Source organism: Petaurus breviceps, unplaced genomic scaffold (genome assembly GCF_028583685.1).
Source record: "Petaurus breviceps papuanus isolate PSGF00001 unplaced genomic scaffold, PetGlider_PUasm1.0 91041, whole genome shotgun sequence".
NCBI lineage: Eukaryota > Metazoa > Chordata > Mammalia > Diprotodontia > Petauridae > Petaurus > Petaurus breviceps.
This window is the reverse complement of record NW_027187400.1, coordinates 5,984,158-6,002,824: the sequence shown is the minus strand read 5'-3', so window position 1 is coordinate 6,002,824 and position 18,667 is coordinate 5,984,158. Positions and strand designations below refer to the sequence as shown.

General features: G+C 49.8%; 1 protein-coding gene across 1 annotated transcript in view; it reads left to right on the top strand.

The window, feature by feature from the left end:
* The first annotated feature begins 7,733 nt into the window (after window positions 1–7,733).
* RPS6KA1 (ribosomal protein S6 kinase A1) overlaps window positions 7,734–18,667 on the top strand; it is a 65,969-nt gene continuing 55,035 nt past the window's right edge. Inside the window, exons 1-2 of the mRNA XM_069079354.1 lie at window positions 7,734–7,909; window positions 15,258–15,302. Of these exons, the coding sequence (XP_068935455.1) occupies window positions 7,847–7,909; window positions 15,258–15,302 (108 nt within the window). The 5' untranslated portion in view covers window positions 7,734–7,846. The remainder of the gene's footprint in view (window positions 7,910–15,257; window positions 15,303–18,667) is intronic.

Below are 18,667 nucleotides of genomic sequence, written 5' to 3'. Positions count from 1 at the left end.
CCACCTAACTGTCTCATTTGAGCCTGCAACAGCCTTGTCAAATAGATGCTATTATTGTCTTTATTTTACAAATGAGGCTGGAAGAAAGAGGTTGAGTTGCCCTGAAATCACACAGCTAGGAAGCGTTAGAGTCAGATTTTGAACTCGGGTCCTCCCAATTCCAACTCCAGTCTTCTATCCACTTCTATTCACTATCCCAACCTCTAGGCTGCCTCTAGGGCAGGGGTTCTTAACCTTTCTAATCATACTGGACTCTTCTGGCAAGTCTTGTGAAGCTTATAGACCCCTTCTCAGAATCATGTTTCTAAATATACAAAATAAAATCAATAGGATTCCAAAGTCAATCAATTACATTGAAATAAAGTAATCAAAATATTAAAAACAAAGCAAGTTCATGGACTTTGGGTTAAGAACTCCTGCTCTATGGTGTGAGGCTGAGGTGGCATCAAAGTAAAAGTCATAGGAGCAGAGTAAGTTGATGAATTTCAACAGGGGATTTGAGGGGACAGCAGTTTGTCCATTGAAGTCCAAGGTATAAAAGTTGGGCTTGAGGTGGCAAGGAAGATTGTGTGTCAAGTACCAAACTCCTGAATAATAAAGGAAAATGCCTTGGGGGCCAGTGAGTGACTCCACCAGGATCTGGATGGGGTGATCCAGTTGGATGGTACATACTCCAAAGGAGGAGTGGCAGGTGCTGAATGACACAGGCTGAGGGAGGGGCTGGAAGTAGTAATGAGGGGCAAGGAGAGGGTCTACTTCGCTCCCTGGCTTGCTGCACTGGGAGGCACAAACCTGCTTCTCCAAGCCCTAGAGGCAGGGGTGCCATTTTGAGGCTGGGCCACATGTCATTCAGACCCTACCATGTGGAATCCTTTTTCTGGTATATTCAGCCACCACTCTTCACTAAGCTTTTTTCTTCATAGGTGTATAGCATTCTTGGGGGAAAGGACCAGTTCTTGGCCTATCAACAGAGATTTGGGGTTGGAAGATGATTTAGCACAACAGTATTCCATTACATTCATATACCACAACTGGTTCAGCCATTCCTCAATTGAAGGTCATCCCTTCAATTTCCAATTCATTGCAACCACAGAAAGAGCTGCTATAAATATTTTTGTACATGTGGATTCGTTTCCCTTTTTTATGATCTCTTTGGGATACAGACCTAGAAGTGATATTGTTGGGTCAAAGAGTATGCACATTTTGATTGCCTTTTGGGCATAGTTCAAATTGCTCTCTGGGAATGGTTGGATCACTTCATAAGGAAGATGATTTAGAAATCACTTCATCCAATCCCCCTCATTTTACAGAGGAGGAAAGTGAATTGACTTGCCCAAGGTCACACAAATAATCGATCATCAATTTGTTAAGCACCAACTGTATGCTAGGCACTGTACTAAGGGCTGTGGATACAAAAACAAATTTCAGATAGTTCCTGACCTTAAGGAGCTTACACTCTATTGGGAGAGACAACATATGTACATACAACCAATCAATCAGCAAGTATTTGTTAAGCACCTACTATGTGTCCAGCACTGTGCTCAGCACTTTGGATTCAAATAATTAATCAATAACACAATTATTAAACACCTGTGTGATAGGCAAGAGCACATATGGCAGGGAAGGTGACACAACATACCAAGGCAATTAGTAGCATTAAGGCAAGGAGACAAAAGGACTCGAGAGTAACAGAGAATGTAAACAAATTTTGTTGTTCATTCATTTCCATTATGGCCCCATTTGGGGTTTTCTTGACAGGGATACTGAAGTGGTTTGCCATTTCCTTCGCCTTCTCATTTTACAGATGTGGAAACTAAGGCAAACAGGATTGAGTACCTAGAGTCACACAGCCAGTAAGTGTCTCAGGGTCTTTGAACTCAGGTCTTCCTGACCCCATGGCCAGCACTCTATCCACTGAGCCATTTACCTGCCCCAGCTGAACAAATACAGTGAATGAAATAATCCCTATTCACAAGTACCTTACATTCAAAGAGGGGAGACAAGTGAAGATATACAAAAAGTGTGTTTGTGTACATATAGAATAATTAAGAAGAAAATACAGTTATCCCTTCCACATCATGGGGGTTAAGGACATGGTGCCCCCAAGATCTGGAAAATCCAAGTAAAATATCGTACCAGAGAAGAAGTCTGATTTTTTTTCTTTTATGGAGTGTTTACATACCTGATTGTAAAATTTGGGTTAAGTATTTGGTCATAGGCTCTATGTTATCTGCTTGTCTTTACATGTTGTCTGTGGCTTCCACAAAATTCCAAAAATTCCCATTTATTTTCTTATGCCAACCCTGGATACATTGAAGTTGGTATGGTGAAAGTTGAGATGTGGAAGGGATAACTGTAAATACAAACTAGTTGAATGCAAGATGGTTTGGGGCTGTGGGCTGTAGTAGTTAAGGGAATTAGGAAAGGCTTCAGCAGAAGGTCTGAGTTTCTGCTCAGAGAGAGAAGAGAGAGAGCCAGTCTCTGAGGCCGACATGAGCAGAGGGGTTTCCAGGCATAAAGGACAGGCAGTGCCAAGGTGCAGTACCTGGAGATGGGGTGTCCTGGAAGAGAATCAGAGAAAAGGCCAGCCTGGCTTGATTGCAGAGTGTTGTAACAGGAGTCACATTCATTAAGGTTGGAAAAATGGCCAGGTTGTGAAGGGCTTTAAAAGCTAAACTGAGGAGGTTGCCAGTTATTTTGGCAGCGGCACAGATGGTGGACTGGAGTGGGGACAGACTTCTGGCATCCATTGCAATGATCCAGGAACTCCTTCTACACATGCAGATCGGCACCTTCAATGCAATGTATAATCTTTTTGCCTCTGATTCTGCCACCCCACTGGGCAGGTCCTCATCCTCACACACTTGGACTATTGAAATAGTTGCTATTGGGTCAGCCTGCCTCAAGCCTCTCCCCACTCCAACTCACCCTCCATTCAGCCACTAGAGTGATTTTCCTGAAGCTCAGGTCTGACCATGTTACACACCCTCAACCCCCTACTCAATAAACTCCAGTGACTTCCTATCACCTCTAGGATCAAATATAAATCTTCTATTCAGAGGTATCTAGAACCCTTTTACAACCTCCCCCCAGCCCTTCCTTTCCAGTCTTCTTTAACACCTTACTTCCTGTCATGTACCTTTCAATCCAGTGACATTGGTCTCTACTGTTCTATGAACAAGACACCCCATCTCTAGACTCTGAGCATTTTCTCTGGCTGGCTCCCATACCGACACTGCTTTCCCTCCTCAACTCTGCCTATTGGCTCCACTGGCTTCCCTTAAATCTCAACTAAAATCTCATTTTTTACAGGAGGTCTTTCCTAACCCCTCTTAATTCTAGTTCCTTTCTGTTAATTATTTCTTATCTATTCCGGGGCCATCACCAGTCATCCTGATCTATATCTGGCCACTAGACCCAGATGGCTCTGGAGGAGAGAGTGAGACTGATGGCTGTGCACAGCCCTGGATCCCTTAAATCCAATTCACTTGCAAGTCCAGGCATCACCTTCCTGGTCTGGAAAGCCATGGTCCTCTTGGAAGGACAAACAACAAAAGCGCGATCTCTCTATCCTGCGTAGAGCTGGTTTGCACGCATTTGTTTGCTTGTTGTCTTCCTCATGAGATTGTGGCAGAATGTGGGCATTTTGCTTTTTTTTTTTGTATCCCCAGGCACTTAGCACAATGCCTGGCAACAGTAGGTACTTAAATGTTTATTGACTGACTTGCCCAGGATCACACAGGCAATATGTATCGGAGGCAGGATTTGAACTCAGGTCCTCCAAACTCCGAGGTCAACTCTCTATCCACTCTACCATGATGCCTCTATACAAAACATATATGAGATAATTGAGGTGGGGGTGGGGGTGGAGTAGGGCATTAGTACTTGCTACATAGTAGAGCTGATATTTTGAACTCACTTTGCTGCCAAATCTAATGCTCTAAACACGACACCACAGGATTCTGATAAACTTTGGGCCAGATGGAGGAAAAAAAGATGTCAATCTCTTCTCTCCTTTTGTGGGGTGGGAGTCTGCTCACGCTCCCCTGCCTCTCTATCTGGTCATTTGCACTTTATATCCCAAAGACTGGAATTTGTCAGTCTCATCCATCAACCTCTCCTGAAGCTTCTTCCATCAATGATCTGCCTTTCTTTTTCCCTTGTTGGCTCCCACTCCTCCTCAAACTCAAGACTCTCAGGGGTCGAGTGGATTGCTTAAAGTCATGCAGGAAATAAGTCACAAATTCATAATTAGAACTTGTGTCCTCTGATTCCAAATCTAGCGTTCCTTCCCCCAGCTTGAGGAGAATGTATGCATGGCAGGTCTTACCCCTTTCAATTCATTCATAGGGGATTCCCAGAAGCTGGTTCCAGATATAAGGGGGAATACATGGACCCTGCAGAGAGGAATTAGAAATACTAGGGTTGCATGGAGACCTGCAGAAAAGCCTGCACATTCAGGTGTCCCCTACAGACAGTCATGCGCCTTGAGGAGCCAGCATGAGACCGAGACCCTGAGACCCCAGTGGAGTCACATGGGGAGATAGAGTCCTGTAGGGTACTGCATCCTATAGACCCTGGAGAGATGAAGCCTTGATGAAAGCGGTGTGGCAGGGAATCAGAGTAGAAAGAGTACCACAGCCAAGAAATATATGTGCTTGGGGAGCAATCCAGATCTATCCCAATCATTTTAACTATATAGATTTGGAGGTAAGTGGGAAGGAAGACTCCCCAGCATCAAATTCTTTCCACCTGGGAGAGATGCTTGCTTATTTTTGAGTATAGGTATTATCCTTTTCTATATATTTTATGTGAAAACAAAATCTTTCCAGGGTTTGATGTTCTGTTAGCCTAAGTGTTTGCAGAGGAGCTGAGGGCCTTTGGGGGAAATCAAAATGAGCCAGAGACTGACATTTTCAGGGTTTCTCTGAAGGGGACACAAGCCAGAGAAACTGCATTTGGAAAACCCCTGGAAATAGTACCCATATCCTTCTTATCAGGGGAACTACCTTGACCCTAAGAATATATATGTCTGGTCCTGATTAGCGGATAAGTGACTGCTTCAAGTGTACTTTAGGAGAAAGCCAGTATGGTCCCACAAAGAAGTTCCATACTTCCTCTTTTCCTTTCCCCCAGCAACATGGCCTCTTCACTTAAAGTCAAGTCAGGAAAAATCTAATCAGGTACCTCCCAAAGTTCCTTGGTGTGCCATGGGCAAAAGCAATCACGGTCCCAGATGCTTGGCAGAGCTAGCATAGAGATATTAGGGGAGCTGGCTAAAGAACTGAAAGTCTCTATTCTCCCCTCATCTCATTAGCAAGAAGGAGGAAGAGAGGAAGGAAAAGGAGGATGAAGAGGAGAATTCTAGAATGTCATACCTGACAGGGACTTTAGAATGCAGACTGTCAGAGTTAGAAGGGACTTTAAACACAGCATGTCAGAGTTGAAAGGGATCTTAGAATACTGAGTAATAATAATAATAGCTGATATTTATATAGTGCTTGGCAGACATTATCTGATCTGATCCTCAGATGAGCAAACTGACTTACCCAGGGTTCCCCAGTATCTGAGATAAGATTTGGATCCAGGATTTCCAAAATCCAGAACTCTACCCATTAGGCCCTAATGATTCTAGAATTAGAGGGGCTCTTAGAATAGAATGTCGACAGGGGCGGCCAGGTGGCTCAGCGAGTAAGAGCACCGGCTCCAGTGTTGGGATGACCTGGAGATTGAATCCCGGGCTCAGACACTCAGCACCACACCCAGAAATAACTGGCCGTGTAACCTTGAGCAAGTTACTTAACCCTGATTGCTTAATAAAAAAAAAAAAATAGAATGTCAATCCTGAGGAATGGACCTCAGGATACAGTATATCCAAGTTCACAGGGAACTTTGAACATAGACAATGGAACATAGAATGTTTGTGCAGGGAGAGACCTTAGAAAACAAAATATCAGAACTAAAAGTACCCTTAGAACATAGAACATTAGAATATAGAATGTCAAAACTAGAAGGGACTTTAGAACCTACAATGTCAGAGCTGGGAGGGACTTTAGAAGTGTTGGAACTGGAAGGACACTTAGAACACAGATCATTAGAACACAGAATGGCAGAAGTGAGAATGCTGTCAATTTATGCCAGATTAAGATCAGAATCCTCCCTCTTCCCTCCTAGACCTCATCTTCTAAGTCAGAAAGAGAAATCACAGCTTCCTGTAGCTTAAAAAAAATGCATCTTAGGTAATCACTGTGAGGAGACAACGAATCATTTTAGGGAGGGGAGGAGACTCCTGGGAAGATGACTAAGATGTAGCTTTTGTCTCTGGCCTTTGGAGCTGTGTGATGTGATACAGTGAGTGGTGAGGGCTTTGGGCAGAGAATCCAGAGATCTGGATTCCAGTCCCACCTTTCTCCTCGCCTTGTTGTATGACCTTGATCAAATTGTTTCAATGCTCTGGGCTTCAGTTTATCTGTAAGATGAGAGTGTGGGAATAACTGTTTTCAATAACTCTTCCAGCCCTGACATTTCATATTTTAAGGTCCCTTTAATTCAGCTAGATATTTATGAATGGTGCTCTGTGTGCAATACACAGGGCTGGATGATGGCTTAGTGCTAACCATCCTTTCTGACCTCTGTATGTGCTAAGGTTCTACTTCCTGCTCTCACATTCCAGAGGGGAGTAGGTTTAGAGCTGGAAGGGGGCTCAGAGGGGATCTGGCTCAACCCCCTTCATTTTACAGATGAGGAAATTAAACCCCAAAGAGATCAAATGACTTGTGCAAAAGAGCTGCAATTCCAAGTTCAGGCTTCTGACTCCAAAACCAGTACTCTGTCCACTTTAACTTTCAATCAAGGTCCCTTCCAAGTCAAGCAATCTTTGGGCTAATCTATGTTCTAAGGTTCTTTCCTGCTGGAAAGTTCCATGTTCTAATGTCCCTTACAGCTAGAACATTCTTTGTCTAAGATCTCATCCAGCTGTAACGGGCTGTGTTTTAATGGTGGATGTTTTAAGACCTGAAATAAGGGCCCTCCTCTCTCCCACCCTTTACCTCACCCAGGCTTGAGGAAAGACGCGGGTCCTGCTATTTTTTTACCTGGGAAATGAGAGGAGAGGTTATATACCAGGACTCAGTGGGAAGTAGGAATGGTGGGGGCAGGGGTGAGCCCTGAGTCCCTACTGCTCCTCTGCCATAGAGGCCACAGACTTCTCTGAACAGGACAACTTGTGGATACCTCTCCAAGGAAAGGAGTCATTTCAGGGATAGGATGGGGTGAAAGGAGGAATGACACCCAAGAGTCTCGGACTCTCATTTGGGTCTCCCAACCTCACTCTTGGCCTGAGAGCCTCTTGACCGGCGTCCCTAACAGAAAAGCGCCAACATCTGGAGCAGATCCCCAGATGTGCTGAATGGGGGAGGGGAGAGAATGGCCCCAGAGGCGGGGCAGTGCAAGGGTTAAAGGGGCTGCCGGGGTGGGGTTGGGGGTGGTGATTCAGGGTCCCCCAAGGGAGCAGGGGCCAGGGCCGAGAGGGACCGGGAATGTGCATGGGAGTGGGGGGCTGAAGTGGGAGGAGATTACTCCGGGAATGAGGCGCCCGGGTGGGAATGGGGGGAAGCTGAGGAGGGGGAGGGGCGGGGGCGTGGTCCAACCTCCCCGAGGCCGCAGGTAGCCAATGGAGCTGCGGGTCCGGCGGCGGCGGCGGCGGCGGTGGCGGGGCCCCGCCCCCTGGGGCAGCGCGGACGGAGGGAGTGAGTAGTGCAGGAGCTGTGCGTGGGGTACTGGGCTCCGGGCTCGGGGCGCGGGAGCGGGAGCCTGAGCCGCGCCAGCCCGGGGGGCCGCCGGCACGATGCCGCTCGCCCAGCTTGGGGAGCCCTGGCCGCTCACCGAGCTGCTTCCGCTGGATCCCGAGGTGAGCGGGGCTGAGTGTCCGGGACTCTCGGGTCCCGGGGCTGAGGCGGGCGGGACCTCCTGGGATCCGGCCTGTGCTGGGCCCGGGACAATGGGAGCCCCCGGTTGGGGGGAGACAAAGACAGCGCTGCAGCTGGCGGTAGGGGGGGAAACAGCTGGATCTCCCCCTGACCCCCCTCCCCCCCCCCAGTCAAGCAGCATCGCTCTTCCCTCACCTCACCCGCCACCCCGGGCTGCCCTCTCCCGGGAGAACCCAGGGCTAGAGGGGAAAATCTGCCCTTAAGCACGCCCCTCCATCCCGTGTGACTCCCCCGGAACGAGCGGCCAGAGGAGAGTCCGTCTGGGCGGCTCCCTGGGGCCAGGTGGAGAAGGAGAGAAGGGGGAGCCCAGAGCTAGAGTTTTGTTTCCAGATGAGCCCTCTATGTGTGTTGGGGTGGGGAGGGCTGTGAGAGTGCTGTTCCCCCTCCCTGTACACACACGTCCCGGGAGAGCAGCTGCCCCACCCCTCATACTCACACACCTTGGGCGGGGGGGGGGAGGGGGGGGGTGTCGCTCCGGCAGGAGCTCTCCTGAACTCCCTCAGTACCACCAGGTAGGAGTAGGAATGCCCGGATGCCAGGGTGATGGCATGAGCTATGGAATGGTCTGTCCAGTAGTTTTCCCCTTCTCGCTTTAGCCTGTTCCCAAACAGGTCTCTATTCTTGCTGTCCCCAGCTACCACTGGCTGCCCGAGGGCTTGTTCTCTCTCCATGCTGGGGAGTTGACTGATCTCTGCCATATCAGGCTACTCTGCTTGGCAAGACTGGGCCAACTAAGTCCCCCCTGAACCAGGGGATGTCCTTATGGGTCCCAGTAACACTGCCAGTGCATGTTTTTGGCCAGTGGTTCCTATGACCCTCCCTGCAGGGGCTGGATTCAGAGACCTGTCAGCTCAGGGAGGAGGACACCTTGTTTCTAAGTTTTATCTCCAATTACTGTGTCTTCCATAGTTGGGGAGGTGAGGTTCTTGGACCCCTTTAGGGTGATTTTTGAAGAGCTCAAACGGGACAAGATCTGTGCTTCTCTAGGGCTGGGGAGAAGTGAGGAGAATGCCAAGAGCTAGTAAGAGCATAGGTCTGGAACTGGGAATATAGCCTTTCTACTTCACCACCTCTACCTGAGGACACAATATTGACTCCTATCCCTCCTTCCAGTCTCTCCTGGGGAATCTCTTCTTCCCCCCTTCCCAACTTAAGAGGCAGCTTTTGGCCCAGTCCCTTTGCTAGATGTTAGCCAAACTTGGAGAGGGCTTGGGCACCAAAGCCTTAGTCCCCAGGTGCTGTTGCCTAGCTGGGCTTAGGGTAAGAACTGGATCACCACCAAGCTTGGTACTCTGGGGAACCTGGGTGAGCAGGCCCTGGGCCCTAATTCCCATCAGAGCGGAGCAGGAGGAGATATCCTCCTGGCTGCTGCCCTGGCACGCAGGGCCCTGGGGCCCAGATCACTTGCCCATCTCTCCATGTGCTTCAGTGGACACCTTAGCAGGTACGATCCTGAGTTCAGGTCTAGGCCTGAGGAAGGTGCTGAGGCCCCCCCCTCCACTCCTTGGGTCATCCAGAGGGGCCCCTCAGCCCCGAGTGTGACTGGCTGCTGCTGGGCCTTTAAAGGAGGTGGCAGGATATTTGGGGGTGGGCCCTGTGGGGGGATTAGGTAACAGCCCTGAAGGAGCAATTTGAAGTAAATTGTCCTGGGATTCTTGCCATGAAGTTTTACAGGCCTAGTATCACCGTCCCGCTGACTCACCGGCTCCCTAGCTCACTCACCCGAGGAGAGGTGAGGAGCTGAGGCTGGCCTTGTTTCTGCTCCTTTTACCTCACCATGCTGGGGCGGGGGGGAGGGGAACAGATCCCGGGAAGCAGAGGTGCCAGGGTGGGGCAGGCCAGGCCAAGGGAGATGGATAAGGCTCCTGCCTCTGATCGATCTTTGGACTTCTCCTAAGGACCCAGGAGTCCTGGCGCCCTGGCTATAGGGAAGCCCTTTACTTCCCTTTCAGGAAAAGGGGAAGGACAAGGACAGGCTAAGAGGGGGAGATGGCACAGTGTCTAGCCCTGGGGTCATGCTGGCAGGGAAGGGCTCCTGGTCTTAGCAGGGGGCTCAAGCTTTCCACCCCTATCCCCGACCCTGACTACTTTAAGGAATCCTGTTCAGAGATCAGCCTCTTGCCAGAGACTTCACATTAGGGTCCCAGCTTGGGGATGGCTTGGTCTGAAAGGGGAAGCAAATGGGCAAAACAATAGCAGAGTTAGCACTCCCTTTGGGTGCAGGGACCCTCTCCCTGCATCCCCATATATTGAGTGGGGGTGGGGAAAAACAGAGTAGAGAATTCATGTGGAATGGGGGGAGGGGGGAGGAAATAATCCTACAGTGAGTTAGTAAACCTGGGTTCTAATGTCATCTCTGCCAAAAGCTAGATTACCTCGCTGTTTGGAGGCAATGGACGTAACACAGGACCTTGATTCAAATTTCGCTTCCTCATCTATAAAATGAGAGCATTGGACTAGCTGACCTCCAAGGCCTCTTGCAGCTCTCAGTTCATGATCCCACTACTAAGTCATTTTTCTGGGCCTCAGTTTCCCCCTGTGTGGAATCTAGGGGTTGGGCCCTGCCAGTTTTGTTACAGCAGTTTCATAACTTGGGTTCTATTTCTCACCTTCTCTTCAATGCACAAGGTAATCTCAAACCAGTCCCCCACGCTTCTGTTTCTGTTTCTTTTGAGAGGAATGGGGCCTTAGTGCCTAAGACCAGGACCCCCCTTCTTCTCACCTCTTCTCAGGGAGCTGTAGGGATGGATATCCTAGTCAGATATGGGGGTTGGCCTTGGGACCAAGGCACCCATCCTGGCCCTCCTTCCCCTAGCTCCTGGAGCCCCAGCCCACTGACTCCATAGAAGGTGCCAGACAACTGAGTACATGTTATTGTTTGGGTAACAGGAGCTGTGGGTCTGGGCAGGTGGCTGAAGCCGGCCCCAGTGGGTTGGGCTGTTCTCACGAGAAAACAGGGGCCCTGCTGTTCTCCCCAGAACACCGTGTCTGCTTTCAGCCCCGGTGACATGTAACCGATAGTCAGCCTGACCTCCAGGTATGGGTGCTCCCGCCACTGAGGCTCCTAGGCTGAATCAGCCTGGGGGAGGAGCAGAGTGGGGCCACAAGGAGCCCAGCATAACTGCCCCCCACCCCATCCCTTCCTCCCTAAGATGGGAAAAGCCACAACTGTTACAGGGGATGTTCATAGCAGGAGGCTCAGGCTGGTCCCAGGTGTGCTACGAACTTGCTATGTATCTCAGGCTCTCTTGGCCTCACTTCCCTCCTCTGTAAAATGGGGCTGATTATTTTCATAAGACTCTTGTGAAGAAAGTGCTTTGTAAACCTCCAGGTTTCTGAGATATGTGAGTTCTTACTGTGTCTTCATAGAACCTGGGGTGGGGGGTGGGGGGCAGTGCAGCGCAGCCAAGCCGTAGACCAAGGAATTAAGGGAGAGTCTGGAGACCTGAGTTAGCTTGGCCAGAACTAGCTCTGCCACTTACTAGCTTAGGGACCTTAATCAGCTCTTCTGAGAGGAGTTTCCTCAACTGTAAGATAAAGAGGTTAGACCAGGTAATCCCTAAGGTTCCTAAATCTATAATTCTCAGTCCCTTCTATATGCCAGCGATACAAAGAAACAGGCCCTGTCTTCACAGAATTTATATTCTATGTAGGGGGAACCACATGTATACAATCTGAGGAGATAGATACAAAGTAACTTCTGGGAGGGTGGGCACTCTCAACAGCGGGATCCAGGGGGCCTTGTTTAGGAAGTGGCACTTGAGTCAGTTGAGGAGAGAGCACTCCAGGCATGTGAAACTGCCCGTGCAAAGGCATGGAGGTAGGAGATAGAAACAGTTGAACCATAAGGCAAACAGCAAGCAGGCCAGTTTGGCCAGACTATGACCCCCATGAGGAAGAGTAATGTACAGTAAACCTGAAAAGGTCGCCAGAAGGCATAGTGTGGAGGGCTTTAAATGCCAAACAGAGGAGTCCCCAAGAAAGGCAACAGTCTCTGTTTAAACACCTTCTTCCCCTCTTCTTGTGTCTAGGCCTCAGCCAAGGGGTGGGCATAGTGATCAGCCCTGGCATGCAGCCCCAGGGTGACCAGCAGGGAGCAGGGTTGCTGGATGCCAAGGCTGGCATCTGAACCTGGTGCCTGAGGCCGGCCGCTTCCTGTCTCTGTGGTGGCCAGTGTTTTCTTCCTCCATCTGCTCCTCAGTTTCACGGGAAGTCAAACTTTTGCCCCTCCCCCTCCCCCAAACCAGTTCTTGTGCTTTGGTGGGGGAAGGAAGGGGTGGAACTGAGACATCCATCAGAAACCAATATCGAGTCCACCCAGGAGACTGGCGTTCACTCTGCCTACTCTGGGGGGCTGCAGGACTCCACTCCCCAGCTTGTTCATCCTTGCCAGACCGCTTTCCCTGTCCTTTTGTTCTGGGGGCTGCCTTTGGGCCAAACCTGCTTCCGGGAGGTCACCAGTCCAGAATTCTGGGGGACCTCAGTCCAACCCCCTCATGTTAAAGATGAGGGAGTTGAGGCCTAAGGAGGTTCAGTGACTTTCCCAAAGTCACACAAGGCAGGATTGGGACCCAAACTGTTTGATTCCATTTGTACTGTGGCATCTCCTTAAGTCAGAGGAGACTTGATTCATTTTGCTAGAGAAAGCTCTGGCTTAGACATAGACCAAGGGTCTCTGTCCCAGACGGCGTGAGTGCCAGCAGGCAGGGACGTAACGAATCTGGGCCCTTATTAAGAGGGAGGCAGGCAGAAACTGGACACAGGTGGAGTGAGGAGGTTACTTCAAAGTTTTGCTAGGTCCAGTTCAGCCAATTTATTTCAGGGGAATGGCTTTGGGATTATCCAAGTGAGCATCTTTCTTGTGCCCCTCCTATTCCTTCCCTACATCCCTGGGTGAGCAAGTCCCCTTAACCTCTGTCTCCTTTAGTTTGCTCATCTGTAAAATGGGGATAATAATAGCACCTGCCTCACCGGGCTGTTGTGAGACTCAGATGAGATCATAGTTGCTAACAGTTTGCAGACCTTAAAGCGCTCTTATTATCATGTTATTGTCATGAGCGTGTCGGCCTGTCCTTCCCATTATGCATTGTTCCAGAAGGAGAAACCAGGCCTGGCGAGGGGACAAGCTCTCTCCTGGGCCTCAGCATGGAGTGTGAGGACTTGGACCAAGCCAGAGATTCAGAGGGGGAGGGGAATAGACAGTTGAACTCTGTTCTGGGGAGGATTTGGGAGAATTAAAAGACTTGGAAGGAGGGATGTCCCAGGGGAGACGAGGAAGGGAGGGGTTATGTAATGGGGCATGGCTCTGCTGGCTGCTGCCTGGGACTGGGGAGGAAGGTGGGTGGAGGAAGATACAGGCCAGGCCACTGAAGTGCCACGAACCCTGGTCTCTGCCTCAAAGACTTATGGTCTTATCCAGCTTCCTAAGGCAGGGAACGTGGGGCCATCAGCTCTACCAAGCCACATAGGGGGTAGGTGAGACTAAATTTGTTGTTCAACCCTGTCTGACTTTCTATGACCCCATTTGGTTTTGTTTTGTTTTTGGCAGAGATACTAGAGTGGTTTGCCATTTTCTTTTCCAGCTCATTTTATAGGTGAGGAAACTGAGGCGAATAGGGTTAAGTGACTTGCCCAGCTTCACTCATCTAGTAAGTGTCTGAGGCAGGATTTGAACTCAGGAAAATGAGTCTTCCTGATTCCAGGCTCAGTGCTCTATCAACTGTGCTACCTGTCTGTACCTGAGACGAGATTTGGGGACTGATCTTTGAATCTGGGAGGGTATTGAGGACTCCCTGTCTGTTGCTTCTGAGAATGGCCCAGATTTCCTGGGTCGATGAGAAGCGATGGATGAATTGGTACCCTTGGCCCAGGCTGGGCTGGATTTCTATCTTTGACCCAGCATCTGTGATAGTCTGAGGCCTACTGGAAGATCCTGAATCCTGGGACCGAAGGGACTAACTCGACTGAGCCACATTTCCCTCACGGCTCAGAATTGGGAGGGACTTTAGAACAGAGCTAGGAAAGGCCTTAGAATATGGAATGCTAGAACTAGAAGGGCCATTAGAACACAAAGTATTTGGGGTGGCTAGGTGGTGCAGTGAGTAGAGCACCTGCCCTGGAGTCAGGAGGACCTGAGTTCAAATCTGGCCTCAGACACTTAACACAAAAACTAGTCGTGTGATCTTGGGCAAGTCACTTAACCCCAATTGCTCTCCAAAAAAAAAGAACACAAAGTATTAGAACTGGAAGGAGATTTAAAGGCCCAGAATGTTGACACTGGAAGGGCCCTTAGAACTTGGAGTGTTGGAACTTGGGAGGGGCCTCAGAACAGAGATTGGCAGAACTGGGAGACCCTTGGAAATCATTTAGTCCAACCTCCCACCCCCAACCTACACCACCACCATGAAACAGAGAAGGCTATGGAAAGGCCCTGGCTCTGGGGTCAGAGGATCTGGGTTCAAATCCTGACTCTGTGGTCATAGATAAGTCACTTCACAGGTTGGACTGAATGGCTTCTGAGGTCCCTTCCAGCTTTCTGTGACCCCAAGGAAGGAAAGTGATCTGCCCAGGACCTCATAGCTCCTCCAAGGCATAGAACCCGAAGATGTGGCTTCCCAGCAGGGTTCTTAAGAAGGCTAAGAGCTCTCATAATTGTTTGTGTGGTTCTGTAAGGCATGGAAAGTACCTTCCTTTCTGACCACAATCACAGGAGGCAGGCAGTGTAAGTAAGTACTATTCCTATTATATAGACAAGGAGACTGAAACTTAGAGTTGGACATTTGCCCATGGTCACTAGGACAGGCTGGCGCTGGGCTTTGACCAGGGTCTCCTGACTCTGCTCACTGATCTTCTGTTTACTGGATCACACAGCAGTATCTTGGTGGATCCATGGGCCAGGCCTGCCTCATCCTTCCCGTAGAGGAAGAGGATACCAGAGGGCCCTCTCCTTCTTCTGGTCAGGCATGGTCTCTGCCACTCGTTGACAGTGACTTTGGGGAAAGTCCCATCCCTTCAGGGTGCCTCAGTTTCCTTGTTTGTAAAATGAAGGCATCAGGTTAGATAAAAAAACTGGGATCCCCCTCACCCCACCCCATGGTGCCTCTTCTCATCCTCTGTGCTCAGGGTCCCAGGGGGCCACTTCCACATGTCAGAAGAGACAGATTAACTCCAAGGGTTCCCCTTGTTCTATCTTGGCATGCCTTTATCATTGAGCTGTGCATCCCAGTCAGATCTGACAGGTCCTCCTCCATCTGTTTTTTTTTTTTCTAGAATGGTCAAATTCCCGGAGAAGACACTGGAAGACATTCCTCCAAGGTAAGAATCAAGGGGACTGTTTTTGGAGTGCTGGAATGTGGGGGAGGGAAGACTTTAGGCTCAAGTGAGGTGGGGGAGGGTCTCAAGCCTCCTAGGCAGAATCTGAGGCTGTGCTCACTCACACCTGTGTTCCACCCTGAAAGTAGGATCTCCCCTAGGAGAGGAAGGAAGGAAGGAAGGAAGGAAAGATGGAATGGAAGCAGGGAGGAAGGAAGGAAGGAAGGAAGGAAGGAAGGAAGGAAGGAAGGAAGGAAGGAAGGAAGGAAGGAAGGAAAGGAGGGAGGGAGGAAGGAAGGAAAAGAAGAAAGGAAGGAAGGAAGACATGGAAGGAAGGTAAACAAGGAAGGTGCTATCATTATTTCCATTTTGCAGTGTGAGGGAAACTGAGGCAAACAGATTAAATGGCTTGGCCAGACTCACACAGATTTGAACTTGGGTTTTCCTGAGTTGGATATCTGCTGTGCCACCTAGCTGCTTAGATATGCGAGGTGAGCAGGGCATTAGAACATACGTCAAAGCCAGAAGGTGTGTTAGGACTAAGAATGTCAGTGTTGGCAAAGACGTTAGAACAGAGTGTGAGGTCCGGGCAGCTCACACTTGCACTCTGGGCAAGCCCTTCATTTTACAGATCCAGCAGTCGAGAGGAAGTAACCTATTTAAAGTCCTGTGTCTCATCAGTCAGGGCCAAGCTGCTATTAGGAACCAGGTACTCTGACAGCTCCTCTCCTGCCCCCAACCCCACCAGTTCAAGGTTCTTGTCCTTTCATGCTCAGAGGGTCTGGATCAATAGCTTTCCAGTCTGGATGGGGGCCCATGATCTTTCTCCATGAGGGCATAGGGAGAGGAGACTGTCCACATTAGACAGATGGGGAAACTGAGGCACAGAGGGGTGAGGGATGGGCTTCTGATCAGTCACTGGGACTGGTCTGAGGGTGGAGGATCAGGCCTCTTCCATGGCTTGCTGAGCTCACTGTGGTCACTCCTATGTTGTGGGCTTGAGGAGGCAGAATCCTTGCTGCAGGCTTGGACCTGACCTCACCAGATATTAGAACTTGTTGTTCACTAGTGTACTCCCCTCATTTTACTCCCCTCAGAAAACCTGAGGCCCAGAGGAAGGGAAATCATTTGACCAAGGTCACGCAGCTAGGAAGCATCATCATAGTTGATACTTGAACCCAGGGGTTCTGCCTTTGAATCAGTCAGTGCTCTGAGCCCCCAGAGACCCACCTTCACACATTGCCCTCCCCTCTGGGATTTGACAACCTGAAGTGACCCTCTCTCTGTTTCTGCTACCCCTCCTTCTTCTGTCCCCACAGGCTGGATCATGAAGGAAACCTTTGGAACCGAGGGCCTGGCCCCAGTTCCCCTGCTGGGGGAGGAGGGTGATAGGGAGAGTTCGCTGGGAAAAAGGAGAGGCTCATTAGTGATGGCCCTTGTATGAGAGGTGATGCTGCCCTGAAATAGGGATGGAGACCTCCCAGTCAGTGGCAGGCCCAGCTCTCTCCAGAGGGGCTGGTGGCTGCTGGGCTAACTCCGTGGTAGTCACTGAGGCCTGGAATGGGAGTAGCGGGCAGCTGGGGAAGGCCAGAGCAGAGCAGGAAATAGGAGCAGATGGGAGCAAAAGAAATGATGCCTCTGCCCCCATGGGGCATCAATGTCTCCTACTGGGCTGCAGCCATGGATGGGGTTGGGGGGATCCATTAGCCAGTAAACTGCCCACCACCATCTGACTGCCAATTGAGGAACAGGAGGTGCTGGGTGAGGGTGAGGGAGATGGGGTCTGGGTCCCAGGGAGGGGGGGGGAGGACATGGCCTAGCTCTGAGTGCTTCACTGTCCTGGAAAAAACAAGGCCCCAAAGAATGGAGCAGCTGAGGTTCACAGTGTGGCATCTGTGAGGCCTGATGCCCCATGGCCCCAGCCCTCCACCCCAATAGAGTGCCACATCTACTCTGGTGGTGTATTCAGCACTCTGCCCAAGCAGTCCCCCACCTCCCTGCTATGGAGGACAGGGGAAGGGAGGGAGAGACATATACCCACAGGGCTTATTTGCTTACTCAGAATTTGGCTCTTTTTTTAGGAATCCTTTTGTTTCCACAGTTGTGGTCATTGTGATTAGAGATCTTCCTATGTTTCCAGAATTCCTCATATTTGTCCGATTTTTAGCAGCACATTCAAACCTCACCACACACACATCCCACTGCCGCCATTTGTCCAGCCATCCCTCCCAGCAGGGGGCACCCACTTTGATTCCACAGAGAGAGGTGTCAGATCTTTGTTAGTATTGCCCCCATTTTACAGATGAGGAAACTGCCCCTGGTACAATGGAAAGAGCTCTGGCTTTGGAGGCAGGTTCAGATCCCACTCATGCTTATTACCTGTGGGACTCTGGGCAAGGCACTGAATCTCCCTGTTCCTCAGCTCCCTCATCTCTAAAATGACCAGACGGACCAGATAGCTTCCCTTTTTAAATTTTTTTTAAGAGATAGTGCCTGACCTCAGTAAGCTTACATTGTAATCAGGGAAGAGAACAACACATCCAGGGTCATAGAGACTAGGTGGTCTGGAAAGTTTCAGAGATGATGAATGAAGCAACTTTTGTAGTTATTGAATCATTTCAGCCATGTCCAACTCTCCGTGACCCCATTTGGGGTTTTCTTGGCAGAGATGCTGGAGTGTTTGCCATTTCCTTCTCCAGCTCATTTTACAAATGAGGAAACTGAGGCAAACAGGGTGAAGTGACTTGCCCAGATTTCTAGATTTAGGATACTGTGATGTTCACAATATTTGAACCAATTGAGAATCAGGGTTTTTTTTTTTTTGGAGGGCAATTGGGGTTAAGTGACTTGCCCAAGGTCACATAGCTAGTAAGTGTTAAGTGTCTGAGGCCGGATTTGAACTCTGATCCTCCTGACTCCAGGGCTGGTGCTCTATTCATTGTGCCACCTAGCTGTCCCCAGACTTTCTTTTTCTTAGAGCTGGGGAGAACCAGGCCCCTTCTATGGGGAGGAAAGATTGGGACTGAAGACACTAAGTGTTTGTCTACCCCAGTGCCTGCACCTCCAGGAACAAGCTGGCCTCCTCACCCTTCAGGAATAGTATATTCAGACTTCTCCTAGAGGGCAGATGAGGAATGGGTGGGGGCCAAACCTGAGAGAAGCCTCCTAGGATCTAGCATAGCTAAGCATCCCTAGGGGGAGATGTCTCCTACAAGTGGTGGCAAGAGTTGAGAGTACGTGGTCTGGGGGTTATTGAGCCTACCCAGAGTGAGAAACAGGGTGATCCCCTGGGTTCTGAGTCAGAAGAAAGACCTGGGTACAAGTCCCTACAGCTTAACTAAGGAGAAAACTACGGGTGAGTCACTTCC